This window comes from Terrapene carolina, unplaced genomic scaffold, assembly GCF_002925995.2.
Source record: "Terrapene carolina triunguis isolate 2854851 unplaced genomic scaffold, T_m_triunguis-2.0 Scaffold110, whole genome shotgun sequence".
Lineage (NCBI taxonomy): Eukaryota > Metazoa > Chordata > Testudines > Emydidae > Terrapene > Terrapene triunguis.
Genome location: NW_020664461.1, coordinates 4,779,332 through 4,797,782, shown reverse-complemented (window position 1 = coordinate 4,797,782; position 18,451 = coordinate 4,779,332). Strand labels below are relative to the sequence as shown.

The window sequence follows — 18,451 nt, the reverse complement described above, 5'->3', positions numbered from 1 at the left end:
GGGAAGCAAAGAAATCTGCGGGGGACATGAATTCTGTCCATGCGCAGTGACGCAGAATTCCCCCAGGAGTAATATTTATATATAGCATAACTAGTAAGGGATGTGTGGGAGTGCACATGCATTCTTAATACCTGTATGTCTATAAAACGTACCTGAATGTGACAATAAGGAGTGGAAAATTTGGGAGGGTTTTTTTTTTTTGAAGAGGTGATAAAGGGATACAAAATATTGAATGGGCTAGAGAAGGTAGAGCAAGTGCTTCTGTTCATCTTTGCTCCGAATACAAGAGCAAGGGGGGGCAGTCAATGAAATTGAAAGGCAGCCAATTTAAAATTGCTAAAAGGAAATACGAAAAGGGTTGAATGTTATGTGGATAATGAGATCACGCAGAGTTACAATAGCAAGGATTAAAACAACATGGAATTGATATACACATTCCTGCTTCAGGGTCAGGCAATCTAGAACTGGCAAGGTCTGTCCCTGACATGGTTAGGGAGAATAGCATCCTACTGCAAGATTTGTTGTGCCTGCCTCTGAAGCATCAGGTACCAACCCGTGTCAGAGACAGGATACTGGGCTAATGGCCTGATCCAGTCTGGCAGTTCCTGTGTTGAAGTCAAGAATTGCCAAAGTTAAGGCTGAGTGTGCAGCCGTAACCCTGTTGTGCACATTCATTGTGATACAGTCTTTTGCGTCATGATCACGTTATTTTTCAGATAATGATTGCTTTGTTTCAACCTTAGGTACAAGTCTGTAGCATCTTGTACTATATATTTTTATTCTTCCAGTAAGTTATCATGTAGTATACATCTCTTCTCTCCATTTTGGGGTACATGATGAGTTATTTATAAAGTATTCTTTACGTTAATAATGTAGTCACCAGAAGTATTGTACGTTGAAACAAAACATTTCCTTTGGAGATAGTTACACCTAGCACAGTTTTCTAATTGATTGTAGTTACTCAAACCACGTATCAGGGCAATGCAGTGCCATCCATCTCAAAGGGTATTTTTTTATTTTTCTATATCTGTTATTTGGAAGCTTAGCTAACTTCCTCTTTCCTTGGTTCCGAGTCTCTCTCACACCCTTGAGAAAGATTTTACAATCTCCTAAAGGAAATCTCGCTAGTAAAACCTCTTCATTTCCTAGAAGAATTTGTTGTGTACAGAATTTATACTTTTTCACTGCTGATTTGAAAGTTAGCAATAGATTTACCTTCAAGCCAAGTAAACTGTAAAATAATCCTTTCCGTAAATCAGCATTCCCAAGTTTGTTTCAAAGAACATTAGTGTATTGACTAGTAGCCTGTACCCCAGGTGGTATTGTATTGAGCATCACCGATACTGATGCGTAGCTACTGAGAGTTCATACTGTAATTTAACTGTAAACCATCCTATCTGCCAACCAAGAGTACAAATGACATGCAAGTATGTTTTGCTGTTGTCTCCTCATTTAAATGACCTTCCTGAACTCTGTTATTATGGCTCACACACATCACTGTGCAGAACAACAGGATTCTGCACGGTGGAGCTGAGGCTGTACGGGGGAAAAGAGTGTCGTTTTATTTGAGAAAGAAAATGTGATTGTGTAATTAAAACCTTATAATGTATGCACACAAGGAGGCCAAGGTCAGATCGCACATTCAGTCTTCATTTCCTCCCTTCTTGAGTTTAAATGCTCGCTCCCATAATCGTACATTTTTGTATTTTAATTTCCCTGTTGTTTAAAATTCCAGATCTGCCAGGCTCCTCCTGTGGTTCTTTCAAGCTGTGGGAGAGAGGGAGCTACGTGCTCCTGCACCCCAGGGGAGAGGCTGCCCTTACGCCGCCTCCTCCGCCACCCAGGACAAAAGAGCGTTCCTCATGTGCAGCTTTGGGCTCCCTCCTCCTGCAAACCTCCAGGCTCTGCAGGAGGAGAAAGACGTCAGCACCGAACTCATTCTCACACGGAAAGCTGGCTACGGAGAAAGTTTTCTGCATTGAAAACCTTCCTTGTGGAGGCTAGCTGCAGTGCTAATGAGGGCCCGGTGTCTGTCAGCATTACGAGCGTGTATGCACACAATTGACTCTTTAAATGCTTGTAGCTTCCTTTGCAAAATGGTGGAAGGGCACAGGCCTCAGGGCTAGCAATGCTGAGGGTTTATAATGGCAAAACTCAGCGTGAGGAAAAGGGTGTCCTAAAATTGAATTAAAACCGGGAACAACTTGTGTGAAATGACTTAATAAATGCTACTCAGACTTTACAAAACAAAACCATTTTAGTGAGAGACCAAGCATGGAAATTTCAGCCCCAGAAGTCAAGTTTTTGAGAGTGTTCTGAGCTTCTGAAAGTCCTAAGTTTATAGTAGGCCATGGCAGAGCATCCAATATGATATAATCATCCTGCAGAAGGACCTCGCTGAGTCCTTCCTTGTTAATCCGTAAAGCTGTGAATTCTGTGTACAGACCCCCAGCAGTCTGTAACCACTTCCCAGCAAAGAAGGAATCCCTGGGCACTCTGTGGGGAGGTCTCGCGTTACTAAGAGTTCGTTATTCTTCCAAGCGAGACTCCAGGAAGTTTACTGCTCTGCTCTGACATATTATCATAAATCAGGAAAACGAAATGACGCACAAAAACCAAATGAACCAAGTCTGTTTTGCGAGGCCGTGTCCTTGCCTCTTTGTTACCATGTTTTGTTTGTTTCGTCACTAATTGGCAGAATTCATTAATCTGCAGTAGGGCTTGCAGTAATCAGCGTGAATCAGTGAGTTTCCATGTAGGTGCGGCTCGGACCCAAATGGAGATGCAGATAACTCTGTTGCCCGCAGGTGCTCAGCTTTGAGACGAATGTCAAAGTCTTACAGTGCCCAGGTCTGGACAGGCCTCTCCCCCACCAACTCCAGGGACTGCTCCAGGAAGGAACTGGGCTACGAACGTGAGCTTGCTTCTCTCTGTTCGTTGCATAACCCACTTATTGCCCAGCATGCCCTCCTGCAGTGGTGAGCAGGCAGGCACCTGGGTGCTTCCCGCAGCTCCCGGGCCAGGTGCATTGGCCTGCCCAGGCCAAGCGTCCTTGTCTATGTCTTGGGAGGTGTGGCTACCGTAGCTGCGCGGCTTTGCGTGACACATTAGTGTGTTGCCCTTTATTTATTTTTCTCTTGATACACCCAGTTCATGCGCTTAGCACAGGTTGTTTATAGCAAGGACAAAGAATTGCAGTCCTTAAATCAAAAGCGATGTTGGTGTAATTATAAGCACGGGCCGTCTTGCAAAAAGAGCTGTTAGGAGACGTTGTCGGAGGAGGAAAGCATCCAAAATATATTAACCTCCAAAATCCCAGCTAATCAGTTTTGTGACTAGAGCAATCTATTCCCGGCTATTGTTATAGGGGGACTTTACAAATAGTAAAGAACAAGAACAGCTTCCTCTGGAGAGGGAACGAAAAGGGCAACTGCCACTCACCTAGGAAGCTCTGTGGGAATTCTCCCTTTAAACTCGAGGAGGGACGTACTTCTCGTCAGGATTCTGCAGGGGCAGCGCCCAAGCCTTGCTCAGCCCAGGGCCACATTGGTAACTCACCAGGAGCTCGAGGGCCAGGCCTGCTGATCGCTCTCAGCACCCTCATCTCATACAGAGGGGTGAGCGTCAGACACCACGTATCCCAGCATGCAGTGCTCTACTTTGAGCCAAGCAGCCCGGCTCTCCAGTTCAGGATGCAGCACTGCATGCTGGGACCTGTGGGGTCTGCAGATGCATGTTAAAGATGCACCTCTCACGACTGGGCATAAACCCAAGACCTGGAGCGGGGTTTGAACCTATCGCCGCTGGCTCAGCAGTGAGCCAGACTGACGCCTGTCCTTTTGTCCTGAACCTCGGCATGTCTCCTGGTCAGTAGTGCTTGGTGGGAGCGCTGCCGTCTTTCTTTGGCCTTCCAGATTGTTTTGGGTGGTGCAGCTCTAACAAAGCCGTGTCTGCTTAAAACCCACAGCTGTTTCAGCCCAAACCAGGGCTGGCTCATGCTTGTTCCCGCTCGCCTTCACGCCGGGCACCAATGCTTTCCCCCGCTATGAGACAGCCTAGCTAACGGAGCCTACCTAACAGATTATCAGCGGCATGTGAGTAATAGACTCCTCATTTAGTTTTAATACATTTTGCATAGAGAGCAATCAACCTTCATCAGTCTTAAAGATGAATTGGCTTAGCCAGCTAAATTTTAAAGATATTAGTCCGACAGCAGCCACATAAATCATAACATTTTCTTAATGATGGTAAAATTAAAATATACTCTTGCTTTGAGAAGCCCATGAAGCCTTCCTGTTCACAGACCAGATCCTCCCCCAGAATTAAAGGGAAGCTTAATTGATGTGTTTTTAGCCTAAACAAACCCAAACAGCCCTGCTCCTCTTGTGCCACCATTCTGCGCCTTTTCAGTGAGGTCTGGGTCCACTGGTGCCCCCATCCCTGCCCCCACTCTCTAACCCCCAATAGCTTTGACTGAAGAGCTTGACAGTGAGCAGGTGCGGAGAGCTCCCAGGCACCGTCTGGCCAGGAGCGTGTGTAGTTACAGTCGAAGGCGTTGCCAGAACAATCAGCGGAGCTGCTGATAGGGCACCAGGTTGCCCCTGCTCCTTATGGTGTGTCCCTAGCAACCGGCCAGGCCAGGCCGGCCCTGTGTGGTGACATGCTGTCCTGCGGCACTGCCTGGGTCAGGAATCCAGCGAGCTGGCACGGGTGTGGCAGGCTTGCAAAGGACTCCTGTCTTGGCTAGAGAGATGGTGGCCCCCGTGCAGGCCTTAGAGGTGAGGCTGAGGCCTGGTGCCCAGGGCTCCAGCGAGGTGGAAAATATGTAGCTACAGAACTCTGTGCCGAGAGAGAAAACAGAGGGAAAGAATTGCAATTCCTTGGCGATGAGTTCCCCGTAAACACTTCGTGTCAGGGGAGGTAGGGATAACAAAGACCTGTTAGATCATGCAGCCCATCTCCCTGGGGGGGTTTCCAGTTGTCCCACCTCGTTTTAAAGCTCCCAAGTGATGGGATAAACCCCACTTCCTCTGTTCTACAGCCTCATCCGTCCTGCTGTCAGAAGCATCTTCCTGCTGTGCAATCTGCCGGCTCTCCCTGTCCCCATGTGAAGCATACTGAATAATTCCTCTCCTTCCTTGCCTTTCCTACTAGTCACACAGCTGCCGGCTGTAATGGGGTTCCCTGCGTGTCGTGTCTCAGCCGAACGAGACGTGTTCGGCTCCTTTCATCTTCCTTTCCCCCGTGTCACCTAATCATTTGTGTGGCTCTTTTCTGAGCTCCCTCCCGTTGGTCGCGGTCCCTCCGGGAGCATGGTGCCTGCGGGACGCCCCCCGGAGCTGCGGAAAGAGGGACTGACCCCTCCCAGCTCCCAGATCTGACTCTTCTGAGCATGCGGCCTCAAAGTGACACTGGCCTTTTGTGCTGCCGTCTAGCACTGCAAACGCCTGTCCAACGTGCGGCCTCGCTGACCACAGCATATGTCTCAGCTACACCCACTTCCCAGAGGATATGGGTCTGTGGATTACTTTGTGTTACCTGTAGTAGCTGCTCATTCTGTTATTCCCTGTCTCTAACCTCTCTAGGTTCCCTTCTCTTACATTTATTATCCTCACTGAGGTTTGCAGCTCATCCCAGTTGAGTGTCTTCTACAAGCTTCGTTAGGGTTCTCTTCACTTCCACGTCCAGATGGTTAAATATAACTGTTCCTTAAACCCAGTGCCCCAAGGCCACCCCAGCTGGAGCCCTCCTTCCAACCTGACCCACTGCCAGAGCTGTAGATTCATGATTGAAGGATCATAAGAACATAAGAGCGGCCACACTGGGTCAGGGCATGGCCTTCTAGCCCAGTACCCTGCCTCCAACAGTGCCCTGTACCAGAGCTTCAGGGGGAGTGTATAGAACAGAGCAATTCTGGAGTGATCCACCCCACCTTCCTCTCCTAGCTTCTGGTATTCAGAGGTTTAGGGTCACCCCGAGCATGGGGTTACATCCCTGACCCTCTTGGCTAATAGCCATCAATGGCCCTATTCCCCAGGAACTTACCCAGTTCTTTAAAACCCAGTTGTACTTTTGGCCTTCACAACATCCCATGGCAATGAGTTCCACAGGTTAGCTGTGCAGTGGGTGAAAACGTCCTTCCTCTTGTTCGTATTAAACTGCTGCCTGTTAATTTCATTGGGTGGCTCCTGGTTTTTGTATTTTGGGAAAGGGTTAAAAACACGTCTCTATTCACTTTCTCCACACCACTCATGATTTTATAGACCTCGTCATACCCCCCTTAGTCCTCTCTTTTCGAAGCCGAACAGCCTTAATCCTTTTAGTCGCTCCTCGGATGGAAGCTGTTCCATGCCCTGGATCATCTTTGTTGCCCTTCTCTGGACCTTTTCCAGTTCCACTGTGTCCTTTTTGAGGTGCAGCAACCAGAACTGGACACAGTATTCGAGGTGTGGGCGCACCAGAGATTTATCTAGTGGCGCGGTGATATTTTCTGTCTTATGTTCTATCCCTTTCCTGATAGTTCCTAACGTTTTGTTCACCTTTTTGACCACCACTGCTCACTGAGCTGAAGTTTGCGTAGAACTGTCGGTGGTGACTCCCGTATTTTCTTTCTTGGGTGGTAACAGCTAATTTAGAACCGGTCGGATATGTATATTTGGGATTATTTTCCCCCAGTATGCATTACTCTGCACTTATTGATGTTGAATTTCGTCTGCCATTTTGTTGCCCAGTCACCCAGTTTTGTGAGATCCCTTTATAACTCCTCGCAGTCTGCTTTGGACGTAACTATCTTGAATAGTTTTGTATCATCTGCAAATTTTGCTACTTCACTGTTCACCCTTTTTTTCAGATCATTTATGAATATATTGAACAGCACAGGTCCTAGTACAGACCCATGGGGGACCCTGCTATTTACCTCTCCATTTTGAAAACTGACCATTTATTCCTGCCCTTTGTTTCCTGTCTTTCACCCAGTTACTGATCCATGAGAGGACCTTCCCTCTTATCCCATGGCTACTTAGTTTTCTTAAGAGCCACTGGTGAGGGACCTTATCAAAGGCTTTCTGAAAATCCAAGTACATTATATCCACTGGATCCCCCCTATCCACGTCCTTGTTGACTTCCTGAAAGAGTCCAAAAGATTGGTGAGGCCTGACTTCCCTTTACAGAAGCCACGTTGACGCTTCCCCAGCAAATCGTGTTCATCCATGTGTCTCATTGTTCTGTTCTTTACTGTAGCTTCTACCAGCTTGCCTGGTACGGAAGTTAAGGTTACTGCCCTGTAATTGCCAGAATCGCCTCTGGAGGCCTTTTTAAAAATCGGTGTTACATTAGCTACCCTCCAGTCATCTGGTACGGTCCAATTTAAGCGATTGGTTACGTATCACAGTTAGTGGTTCTGCAATTTCGTATTTGGGTTCCTTCGGACCTCTAGGGTGAGTACCATCTGGTCCTAGTGACTTTAGATTTGTCACCAACGAGGACAGCTCCAATGTCGGAACCTCCCCCACATCCTCTGCAGTGAAGATCGCTGCAAAGAATTCATGGAGCTTCTCTGCAGTGGCCTTGTCTTCCTTGACTGCTCCTTTAGCACCTTTGTTGGCCTGTTGGGCAGGTTTTCTGCTTCTCATGTACTTCATTTTTTTTACTGTTCGATTCTGTGTCTTTAGCAAGTTGCTGCTCAGATTCTTTCTTGGCCTGGCCGATGATATTTTACTTGCCAGAGTCTCTGTTCCCTCCTATGATCGTAACTAGGACTGGAAAGATGCCAACTTGGAAAAGATGCCTTTTTGCCTCGAGTGGCCCCTGTGACTCTGCTGTTCAGCCATGGTGACGCTCTTTTGGCACCCGAATGTCTTTTTGGATTGGGGTGTAATTGAGTGTGAGCCTCTCTCTGGTGGTTTTATGGAGTCTCCATGCTGCTTGCAGGCTTTTGACCCCGGTGACTCCTCTCTTTAATGTCCCTCTAACTAGCGTCCCCGTCCTGGTGCCATTCCCCCTTTTAAAGTTAACATGTAACTTTGCATCTGGTGTGTTGGTCCGGACTCGCCCCCGAGGACCGTTTCAGCCAGTTGCCCATGGCCCTCCTTGTGGCCGTGTGACGATATGCATCATCGTATTGTCTGCGAGCCCCACACTCCTGGCTGATGTGGGCCCTTAAGACAGGGCAGGATTCTCCAGGGCACGGGTGACTCTCGCTAGGTGTCGCACCCAGTCTGTGGTGCAGCTGGGAAGCGAACCCCGGTCCAGTGTCCTAGTCACTAGGCCGTCCTGCCTACCCTGCTGGTGTGTGTGGTGATAGCCCTGGTTATTTCATGGTTCCTAGCACATCACTGAATCATTCCTCGCCCGTTGAGCTCCCTGTCCCCACGATAGCGGGGCACAACTCGCAGGGTCTGGGTGGGAAGCGTGCATTGCGTTGTGGGGGCCGTGCCCATCCTGGCTGGTCTCCTAGCACTGACAAGGGATGGGAGGCACCATGGATTTCTCAGCTCCCTTCTCTGCGAGAGCAGAACTCCCCCGGCTGAGAGCTTGGCTGGCCCCTGGGTATGTGGTGCTGGAATCCTGTTCTTGCCCGGCGTGTCTGGGCTGCTCATGCTCTGATAAATGTCTGGTGTGAGCAGCTAGAGCCCAAAGGGAATGCGGCCAAGACCCTGCTAAGTGTGTGCGTTCTTCCTCCTGCGGCCAGCTCCGATTCCCTTTCATAGCTCACATCTGATGATTTCTCACTCCCCTAGCCCCGTAGCTCCAATGTAAATGTGTGTTCACACTTCCGCCAGTCAAGTAACTGTGCTCTCTGTCTCTCCCTTTGTTATAAAGCCCGCTCTGTAAATGAATCCCACAGGTCTGGGGCTCAGCAGGGACAAGGAGAAGTGAGTCTGTTAGCGCATGAGTCTAATCAAGGCGGCTAAAGCGAATAAAGTAGGGCAGCATTGCACATTAGCCGCTGTGTAAATCAGCCCTTTGATGGGCCGGGCGCCGCGGGAGAGGGTTTGAAGCTAAGAAGAACTTTTGTTGTTAATTCAGTGACATGTGGAAGCTATAAAACAGCGCGTCTTGCACACACACACGAGGGAAAATAAAAGCCCTCACGACCAGGCTTTTCAATACCTGCCCTCGGACCTAGTCTGAAAACTTTCAGCCCCTGTCTCCCTCTTCTACCACTTGATTTTCCTTTCTCTCGCTTGCTTTCTTTTTTTTCCCCCTGCACTATAAAAAGAAAAGCTCTCTTGCCTTTTGAACTAGACGGCTGTGAGTGAGGGCTAACTCGGAGCTGTGTGGCTCGGTTACCTTTGTGTTCCAGATGAAACTGCCAAGCTCGGTAGGACAGAAGAAGATTAAAGCCCTGGAGCAGATGCTGATGGAACTCGGAGTAGGTGAGTAAAAGGGGCATGCTAGAGAGAAAGAGACACACAGCGCAAGCCTTTGTCGTCTAGATGGGCTATTTTTTCCCCTAGTAATACAGCCAGTTTCTTAAATAACAGTATGTGAATGGGGTTTAAAATAATATTTTATGTTTTTTTTTTTTAAAAAAGGGCAAAAGCCAGAACAAGATGCGCAGGGTTTTTTTCCCCCCTCCCAGAAGAAAACTGGTTTGAAAGGGCCTTTGTCTCTCTCTTGTTTGGGGCTTTTTTAACCATCAAGAGCGGCAGCGCAGCGCTGCGAAGGCCAATCTCAGCCGTGCCTGCTAAGTGTGCTAGTGACCATGGCATGTGCATTGTTCAGGGGTGCCCTGGCTCGCTTTCAAGCTTCCTTTCCTCCTAATTTACTGCTCCTGGTGGCAAGTCCAAAATGCGTCGGGGGCCGTGCAGCTCCGTTCTGTAGCTGGCCCGCTGGGTGACTCTCCAGCGTGCCGCCACTGAGTAAACACACATCCCTCGCTCTTGAACTCTGGTGGCTTCACAGCAGAGAGACGCGTTCACTTAGCACATACAATGCGCAGTCATCGCTGGGGTGGCCGGAGCGCAGCCCACAGAGTTCTGTGCCGTGCCCGGCTGCTGAAATCCATTCGCAGGCTCACCCAGAGCGACGACGGATCCCAGCATGCAATGTTCCACCCCCAACCCCCCAAAAAAGCAACGTTTCCGAGGTTTGGAAGAGGTCACTGAGCATGCTCAGTAACTACATGGCCTAACCATTGTTAGTGTTCAGGCTTCATCGTCTGTGGCCTGTTGTAATGCCTCGGAAGCAGCCCTGGCTATGGGCAGCGCTAAAGGCCCTTGTCACAGGTCCCCCCGTGCCACGCTTGCGCTGCCAGGCTGGTACACAATCCCCGTGGGGGCACCGACAAAGCCCCCCTTCCTGCCCACAGAATCAAGGTGTGTCCGTTGTTTTTCCGGCTTAAAAGAGCAGATGCTAACCCAGGGAAAGCCGGGGCTGTGAGGTACTCTAGGAATAAGAGGACATGAGGGACGCCGGGGGTGGGGTCAGGGTCACAGGCTTCGGATAGCTTCAAAGGAGCCTCCTGAGGGAGGGCAGGAGAATGATCCTGCCTCTGCAGCTGGCGGGACGAGGAGCAGTGGCTGCTGCCCGGGGGTGTGTAGTCTCTGAGGGCAGGCAGCGAAGGCCCCATTGCACCAGAGGTGCTGCTGGAAGCTGGCTGAGCCCTGTTGTCTCTGGGCCTGTGAAGCTGGAATGGAGCGTGCCTCCGGCTCTGGAACGGCAGCGCCACCTGGGAGCCGTCGGGGCCAGCGCATGGCAGAGGTTCTGCACCTCCGCCTTCCCCCTCTAAGGCAGGAACGTTCCTTCGCCCAACGTGCGCTCCAGCATGGCCACACGCGAGGTTAACGCGGTGCAGGGGAAGGAGCCGGGTCGGGAGCCCTGCACACAGGCCGTGCTGCGTGGAGAGGGATCTGCGTGTGGATTTTCTCCCCCTCTCCCACCCCTCAGGCATTGCTCTTCATAGCAGGGGCCTGTCCCGCTGGGAGGGTCTAGGTATGAGGTGGTGCCGCGGGAGCTCGGCTCGTCCGTAAGACACGGCTGTAACGCAGGGCCGTGATGGGCAGCAGCAGAGCCAATGGCCTCAGGCCTGCCCTGGAGGAAGAGGGGACGTCACCGGCTGGGATGTGTATTATCAACACCCGTCCACTGGGAACTGGCCTGAGACCAGGTCCGAGGTGGAAGCCATGGCCAAGCCCTCCTGCCTGGAGTTGGATTTGAACCAGCGTCCCGGAGGGGAAAGGCTCCCGGGCCCCGACCTGGCGAGGTTGCTTTTTAACCCCTTGGCCAGAGCCCTCGGAGCTCTCTGGCCCTGTTAACTGCTGTGAAAGCACTGGCTGGGCACGAGGCCCCTGCAGTGGGCGTGGGTGTGGGATCTGGGCCGGGGTGTCCAGCTCTGAGCTCCCTTTGCTCCCCCAGATCTCAGCCCCATGCCGACGGAGGAGATCGTGCAGATGTTCAACGAGCTGCGGAGCGACCTGGTGCTGCTCTACGAGCTCAAGCAGGCCTTTGCCAACTGCGAGTACGAGCTGCAGATGCTGCGGCACCGGCACGAGGCGCTGGCCAAGGCGGGCAGCCTGGGCCCCGTCGGCATGGAGGGGGCCCGCGCAGACGGGCAGGCCGGGCTCAGCGCGGAGGAGGGCAAGGGAGACGCCAAGGACCAGATCATTGATGTGGTTGGAGCTCCGCTGACCCCGAACTCGGTGAGTAGGCAGATGGGGGCGTCTGGAGGGGGCTCCCCATCAGGTCTGCTCCAGGGATTGCATTCTGAGCCCTGCGGGGGGCTCTGCCCGTCTCTCCCTCCAGGGGCGAGCGCTGGTGGGAGCACAGCGCCCCCTTTAGCCTAGGCTCCAAGTCTGCTCTTGGTGTGCCCACCCCGGGCCTGGCACTGCCCGTGGCGGCACGCGTGGGGCGGCAGTGGTTCCTGCACCCTGCGTGGGGGGGGGCTGGCATTGCAGGGAGTTGGCAGAGGCAGGAGTGGGTATGGTACCTACCTGGTACTGTCCCAGGGAGCTCCCCTCCGAGATGCAGGCCCGTGCGGGAGGAGGAGCAAAGGCAGGCGAGTGGGCCATGGACGAGTTCCGGTGAGCTCCAGCGACACCCAGGGGCAGGGGGCGAGGGCAGGAGGGAGGGGTGTGAAGACCGGAGGGGAGGAGCTGAACGCCCTGGGAAAGCCGAAAGTCAGGCGCACGCCCTGGCGGGGGCTGAGCAAATGGGGTGGCCCCTGTCTCCCCGCAGCTCCCCCCCAGCGTGGAGTGCTGTGAACGGTGGCTGTCCCGCCCCTAGAGGACAAGCCTGGCCTGCCCTGTGCAGCCCCGAGCGCTGTCCGACGTGCCCCGGGCTCAGCCGATACACTGCCCCGGGAGCGGCACGGCCCTTCCCTTTTCCAAATGGCTAATGTATCCGGGGCATTGAGAACACCTTATCTGTCAACGACAGAGGTGACACATTCATCTGGACTTGAGTAATGTCCTGTTCGCTTGTGACAATCTGGAGTTGTGAAGCAGCGTTCCGCTGAGGCAGGCTCATGTTTGCAGAGGAGTCTCCGGAATTTCTTCGCTGCATTCAATCTTTGTGGGAGCGTGAAATCTCGACCCTCCCTGGGGTCCGGGAAGGTCGAGGCTGCAGCCATTCCAGGCCGATTCACAGCACACTCGCTGTCCCCGGAGACCTCCCCAGAGTGCGTGTGCTGGGGGCGAGTGGGTTTGTGCGTCTCCAGCCACATTCTGCCTCGGTGCCGCTGTCTGGAATTGCAAACAAAGAGGCGAGGCCGGCAGCACGGAGAGGGTTAAAATGACCTGCTCTCTGGCATATTTGAAAGAAATATAATCACGTTAATTCACTGCAAGGCAAATTCGGTACCTAAAGGGCCCCCATGTTAAATACAGCTCTGACCTTTACCGGCTGATTACACAAAGACGACACAATTAGATTAGTCCAAGACAAAAGGTCAAGCGCATTCACACTGTGACCATTTTATGCTACCTTTGGAGGGGAAAAAATTACATCCCAGCTGGAGGGGTGTCTGGGGGAGGAGCAGACTTGTGCTGCTGCTCCCCGGCCGGCTGGCTGCAGGTGTGCTGGGCGAAGGCGGACCCAGCGCTTCACGGGCTCTGTCTCCCATCCCCACCGCTGCCAGCCCGCTCCCCGGCAGGGTGTGTGCTCGGGGGCTGCTGGGGCACAGGGTTGGCTCCATGCTGGAGATACCAGCAAGGCCACGCAGGCGGCAGAGCCGGCTGAGCACCTGGGGCAGGCCGGCTCCGTGGCTGGCGGGCGGGCGGGTGTTACAGGGACCAGCCGGCCTCCCTGTCACCTAATGTTTATATTCCAGGAGCTCCGAAGGGGCTGTGTGAACGCAGGAGGAGGCACAGTCCCTCCGCGTGAAGTGAGCCCTCGAACCAGCACCTCCTGGGGAGCTGGTGGTTACTGTCCCCATGCGGCAGCGTGGGGAACTGAGGCCCGGGGCGAGGAAGCGACATGCTCAGGGTGTTGCAGTGAGTCGGTGGCAGAGCACAACTCTGACTCCCAGCCTGGCTCTGTTCCCAGGGCCGCCCTTCCTCCTTGGGCGCTGAGTGTTCGCAAGGAGCCTGGCAGCGCCGCCGAGCTCGGGGACCGGGCTGCGAGCCCAGCGCTGGCTGCGTGGAGGGACCCCTGGGGCTAGTGCTGCCACCCCCCACTGTCGCACGTGACCCCGCTCTCAGCTGTGAGACGTGGGAGCTTGGCCCAGGCAGAGCCTTTCCTCTCCGCGAGGCACTGGCTCGGCTCGCCTGTGCGTTGCAGAGGGAGGGGAGGGGGCTGCAGGAATCCTGATGGGGGTTCCACCCCCACCCACGTGACAGGGCTGGGGTGGTCTTGCCCTGGTGTCCCATGGGCAGCAGCCTGTCCTTGGCCCTCTGTTCCCTGCCAGCCCTGCAGCATCCCGGGGCAGCGTCTCAGCTCAGGGGAGCACATTGCAGGAGCTCTCGGCTCTTTTGGGGTGGGCAGCAGCCCGTCCTGCACGGTGCTTTGTGGCGAGACCCTGGGTCTAGCTGGTGGGAAGCCTGGTACCAGGGCAGCCCTGCCGTATCCCTCTGGTCCTCCCTACCACTCCAGCCTGGCCGTCCTCCTCCGTGGTGGGGTGGTGTACAGCTCCAGCCATGAAAGCCAACCCAGGGTCCCCCCCACTGCAGCGTGTCGCTGACCCAAGAGGGACTTTCCTGCCGGCCTGGGGGAGGTGAAAGGTGAGCCGAACTTGGAACAAATTAGTTCCAAGCACAAGTTCAGCCAGTTACTCCAGATTAGAACCTTTGATTTGTGCGACTCAGACTCCACTCACTGATCCCTAATGAGTTGACTCTCAGAATTCCTCCCTTTGTTCCCGAGCTCACAAGTCAGCCCGTTAATGGGGAAAGGAAAAGACCTCGAGTCTAAGAAGTCTCGGGTTCAGAGTCGGAATTATTGGACTTTTAAGCTTCCTTCATCTGAACTCCTGCTGACTTCTTGTTTTCTGAGCCGGTTTGAAAGCTGGAAGTTACATTGTTAAGATCAATCATTCTTTCTTTCCAGATGGAGTTCTAATATCGGCCTCTTTGTGTATTGAGACAGACGGTACATCTAGCCCAGGCTGGGTGTGTGTAGCCCTTTTCAAACCCTTCCTTGCCATGAAAAGCAACTAGACTTGGAGGCTCGTGAAAATTATAATGTCAAACATTTTTTTTAACCAGACAGTCCCCAGTGTTGCCCGAGGCGACTGGAAGAGCCAGGCATGGACGGCAAAAGGAGGGGGATTAATATGAATTTGTGACACATTTGAAAGATGGGTCTTTGGCCATATACAGACGCTCTTCTCCATCAGTTCCGTGCCCTGCCAGCGAAGCCGCCAAGCCCTGGCTCCTTTGTTTCCAGGCGGGGGTTTGGTTTTAAATGTGCCTTTGGGCCTCTCGATTGCCAAGGATTGGATTTTTTCAGAGGGCTTCTATTCACGCCGTTGGGCGAGTTCTCGGGCACTTGTATTGCTCCGATAATGGAGCCTTATGAGGCAGCTGGGCCGAGGCCTCTGATGAAATCCCCGTGTGTTGTTTTAACTCTGAGCGGTGCAGATTGCCCTCTGCTGAGTCCCCCGCACAGACGGAGGTTCGGGGCGGGGTGTCTGCTGGGGTGAGGGCAGGCGGGGCTCCCCCTGACACGTAGGACTGGCAGGACACCTCTCCTCTGCCTCCCTTCCCGGGCTGCTGGCTTGCCAGCAGTGCCACTGGAAGGCTGGGGGTGTGGGGTGCCCTGGGATTGAACCAGGCGCAGCTGACGCTGCTGCATGTGCCCGTCTGGCCCCTCTACAGCCGGCCCAGGACACGCGTTGGGGGGTAAGCCCTAGAGCACAGGCTCTGCCAGTCACCTCCCGGGAGTGCCACACGCTGGGGCAGAACCTAGGGACGGGAGTGATGGAAAAGACAGGTTGGATTAGCCGGGTGATGACCTGGGGCAGGACTGAGCCTGTAGCCCGTGCTCCCAGCCTTTCACTAGCCCAAAGAACGGGCTCCAGGTGTCGTCCCCCCGTCTGGCCCTGACCTGGTATTTAACCTCCATTTTCCTTTGCCTCATTTGATCCCATCCCTCCCCGTTGCCCCCCCTGGGCCTGCCTTAGACGGTTCCTCTGGGAAGGAAGGCTGGGCTGGGGCTCAGGGTAGCTGGGTTCACAGCGTGAGCCACTGGCTCTGCGACTCGGTTACCCCTCTGTACCATGGGGATAGCAGCCCAGGTGTGGATTGGGAGCTCTTTGGTGTTACCCCTGTCCTGGGCATGCTGCTTTGGTGCCTCAGACAAGCTGCTTCAAGCCCTCCCAGACGGTGCCGTTTGCCACAGCTGTGTAGCATGTGACTGCCCCCCTCCCACCCCCGGCTCTGGGACGGGTGGCCTGTGCAGCCCGGGGGAGCAGTGCCCTTTGGGGGAGCCCGGCTGCACCAGGCTTCCGTGCAGTGTGCCGGGTCTCTGCCCCTGGGCTGCAGGGGTCTCGCTTGCTGCCTTAGTGCCCGTCGTCCCCAGGGGACTGGGCCCTGTTCCCGGGCGTGGGTGGCACTGCCTGTGCACTGGGGCTCTGCCCAGCTGGGAGCTCTCCCGTTCTGATTTCAGCAGGGTACGGAGCGGCCCTAGCTGGGCTGCGGAGCCAGACAGCATCGGCCATGGGGCTGGGCACCGCGCCTGGCCTTCGTGCAGCATGTCCTGCGTTGGGGCTGCCAGCCGGGAGCCCGTGTCCCTTGGGAGGGGAATTCCCTGCCTGTCACGAGTGGGCTCGCCTGAGGCTCAATCTCACGTCTGGCTCTGGGCCCGCTCTGCTGGGGGCTCCAGCTCGTGGCGCGGCGCGGCGCCCGCTGGGCTAGTGAGCCGGGCACCATGGGCACCCGCTGACCCTGCTTCTCTTTTGTTTCCCGTCTCCCTTGGAGCAGAGAAAGCGCCGGGAGTCGGCCTCCAGCTCCTCCTCCATCAAGAAGGTGAAGAAGCCGTGAGCCCGTCGGGTCAGCACCAGGCCGTGGCAACAGACTGACTGTGGGAGCCGGGCAGGGGAAGGAATCCAGCCGGGGCCGTTCCCTTCCCAGCACTGCCCCCCATCTCCCCCGAGCTGCCAGCAAGCCCTGGAGCCGTGCGAGTGGCCACGGCGCGGACTGACATGCTGGATGTGTGTGTCCCTGTAAATACAGCCCTGTCCCCCTCCCCCGAGTCTGTCGTCATTAGCCTGGGCCATGGCATCACTCGAGCTGTGACTCCCAGCGCCCCTGGGGTGACAGAGCCCTGTTGAGCTGTGGCAGGGAGGGGCAGTGCCTCCTGCCTTGCCCCCTTGCCCTGGAGTCCCGGCTTCCTGCCCCCTTGCAGCTGGCCTTTCACTGAGGTGCCCCCCAGCTGTGGCCTCCCAGGCAGGTGGGGGGGCAGCCTTGGCTCCTGGCGTGGCTGAGGGGGGAGGTGGGTGGCTGCTTCCCCAGGAGCTGGAGGCCCAGGGCTGCTCTTTAGCCACCCCGAGGCCGGGGTAGGAGCCAGGCCCCGAGCCCGGCTTGCAAGGTGCTGCCGGTGCCAGGCTGTGCCCGAGCCGCCTGCTGCGTGGCGCATGGGCCGTGCTTTGCTAGACAGTCTCTGGCCCCGCCAGCGCCATTCCGGAGGGAGCTGCCCCTGCAGACCTGGGCTGTTCTGCACGCTGCCATCACGCGGGTGTAAAGCCCGGTGCGTCACCCGCTGACCCCACTGCTCCCCCGCAGGCCAGCGGCTCATGGGACTCCGCAGCGGGGGGGTGTCCTGGGTCTTGAACTGCCCCGCTCTGTCCCTCCAGCCAATCCTGGGGCCTCGAGCACGAGCCTCTGGCTGCCCCTTCCCCCCCCAGGCCAGGCGCAGAGCTGAGGGCTGCCCTGGCCCTGACCACGGGGAGCCCCTGTGGCCTGCTCCCAAGCCAGGCTGGGCCCTGGGGTGGGGGGCTGACTCCTAGAGGCCCTGCTGCAACGTCCCCACAGCCTTGGGGCTGGGTCCTGGTCTGGGGCTCGCTTCCGCTGGCAAAATGGCATCTCTCATTCCCGCCTCACCGGGGAGCCCCCTGCGTTTGCCTGGCGGTGGGGCAGGGCCCTGGGCACACCGGTACTAGGGCCTGGCTGGGTAGAGCCCCGTACCCAGAGCTCTTGTGTCCCCCCCCGCCGGGTGAGGGAGGCAGAGCAGAGCGAGGGGCAGCCCCAGTGCCCTTGGATGGAGAGCCGGGCTGCGGGCTCGGGGGCTGCTTTGCCCTACACACGGTGGGGGCCTGGTGCTGGGGCGGTTCCTCCCGCGGGGCAATGCACACGGGGCCCCAGAGCCCCACCCGCACTGGCTGGTGGAGACGAGCCCCCGAGCTCCTCACCGGGCTGGGCTCAGGCCTTGGCCCGGGACGAAGGCCGGGGGGCACCGGGGGAGGGGGGAGTGGGACCTTCCCTGGCCAGTGTCAGTGTCTCCACAGCCCGGCCCGCTGCTGGCCCCTGTGCACGGTAACCTCCCCTGCGCTGTGTGCAGGTGGCTGGGCCCGGGGCCGGGCGTGGGGCCGGAGCTAGCCCAGCAGTGCTGCCCGGGGCCCTGCCCACCCAGCTGTGGGGCTTGGGCACCGCAGAGGAGGGGATGAGTCCACAGCCTCCAAGCACTTGTCCCGGCTGCCCTTCCTCCTGGCCCAGGGAGCGCTCACCCTGCCCCCCACATCCCCCTTCCTCCCTGGAGGGCCCAGGCTGCGCGGGGAGAGCCGGTCCCTGCCCCCCGAGCTTCCCCCCACCCCCACGCGCAGGGGCAGGCGCTGGCTGGGCAGCCCCCACGCACGCGGGGCGATCGCTGGGCCGGGACTGGCCCCACTCACGGCCCTGCCTGCAGGAGCGAAGGGCAAAGGCCAAGTGCCGAGTTTTCATAGCAAACTCATTAGCCGCCATCAACCCCAGGTCGCTAAACCAGCTCAGGTGCTTACGCAGAGCCGTTAAACCCCCCCCCGCCTTGGAGCTGGCCCCCAGCCTAGGCACTGCCCCTCTCCAGGGGTGGCTCTGGCACC

The 18,451-nt window shown here is 55.8% G+C and overlaps 1 protein-coding gene across 2 annotated transcripts in view; it reads left to right on the top strand.

Annotated features, from left to right (window-relative positions):
* DMAP1 (DNA methyltransferase 1 associated protein 1) overlaps nt 1-16,623 on the top strand; it is a 49,043-nt gene extending 32,420 nt beyond the window's left edge. For both annotated transcript variants that reach the window (XM_026651948.2, XM_024207487.3), the window contains exons 9-11: nt 9,305-9,377; nt 11,359-11,642; nt 16,359-16,623. In XM_026651948.2, coding sequence (XP_026507733.1) covers nt 9,305-9,377; nt 11,359-11,642; nt 16,359-16,418 — 417 coding nt within the window. In that variant the 3' untranslated portion in view covers nt 16,419-16,623. The remainder of the gene's footprint in view (nt 1-9,304; nt 9,378-11,358; nt 11,643-16,358) is intronic.
* Nucleotides 16,624-18,451: the final 1,828 nt, after the last annotated feature.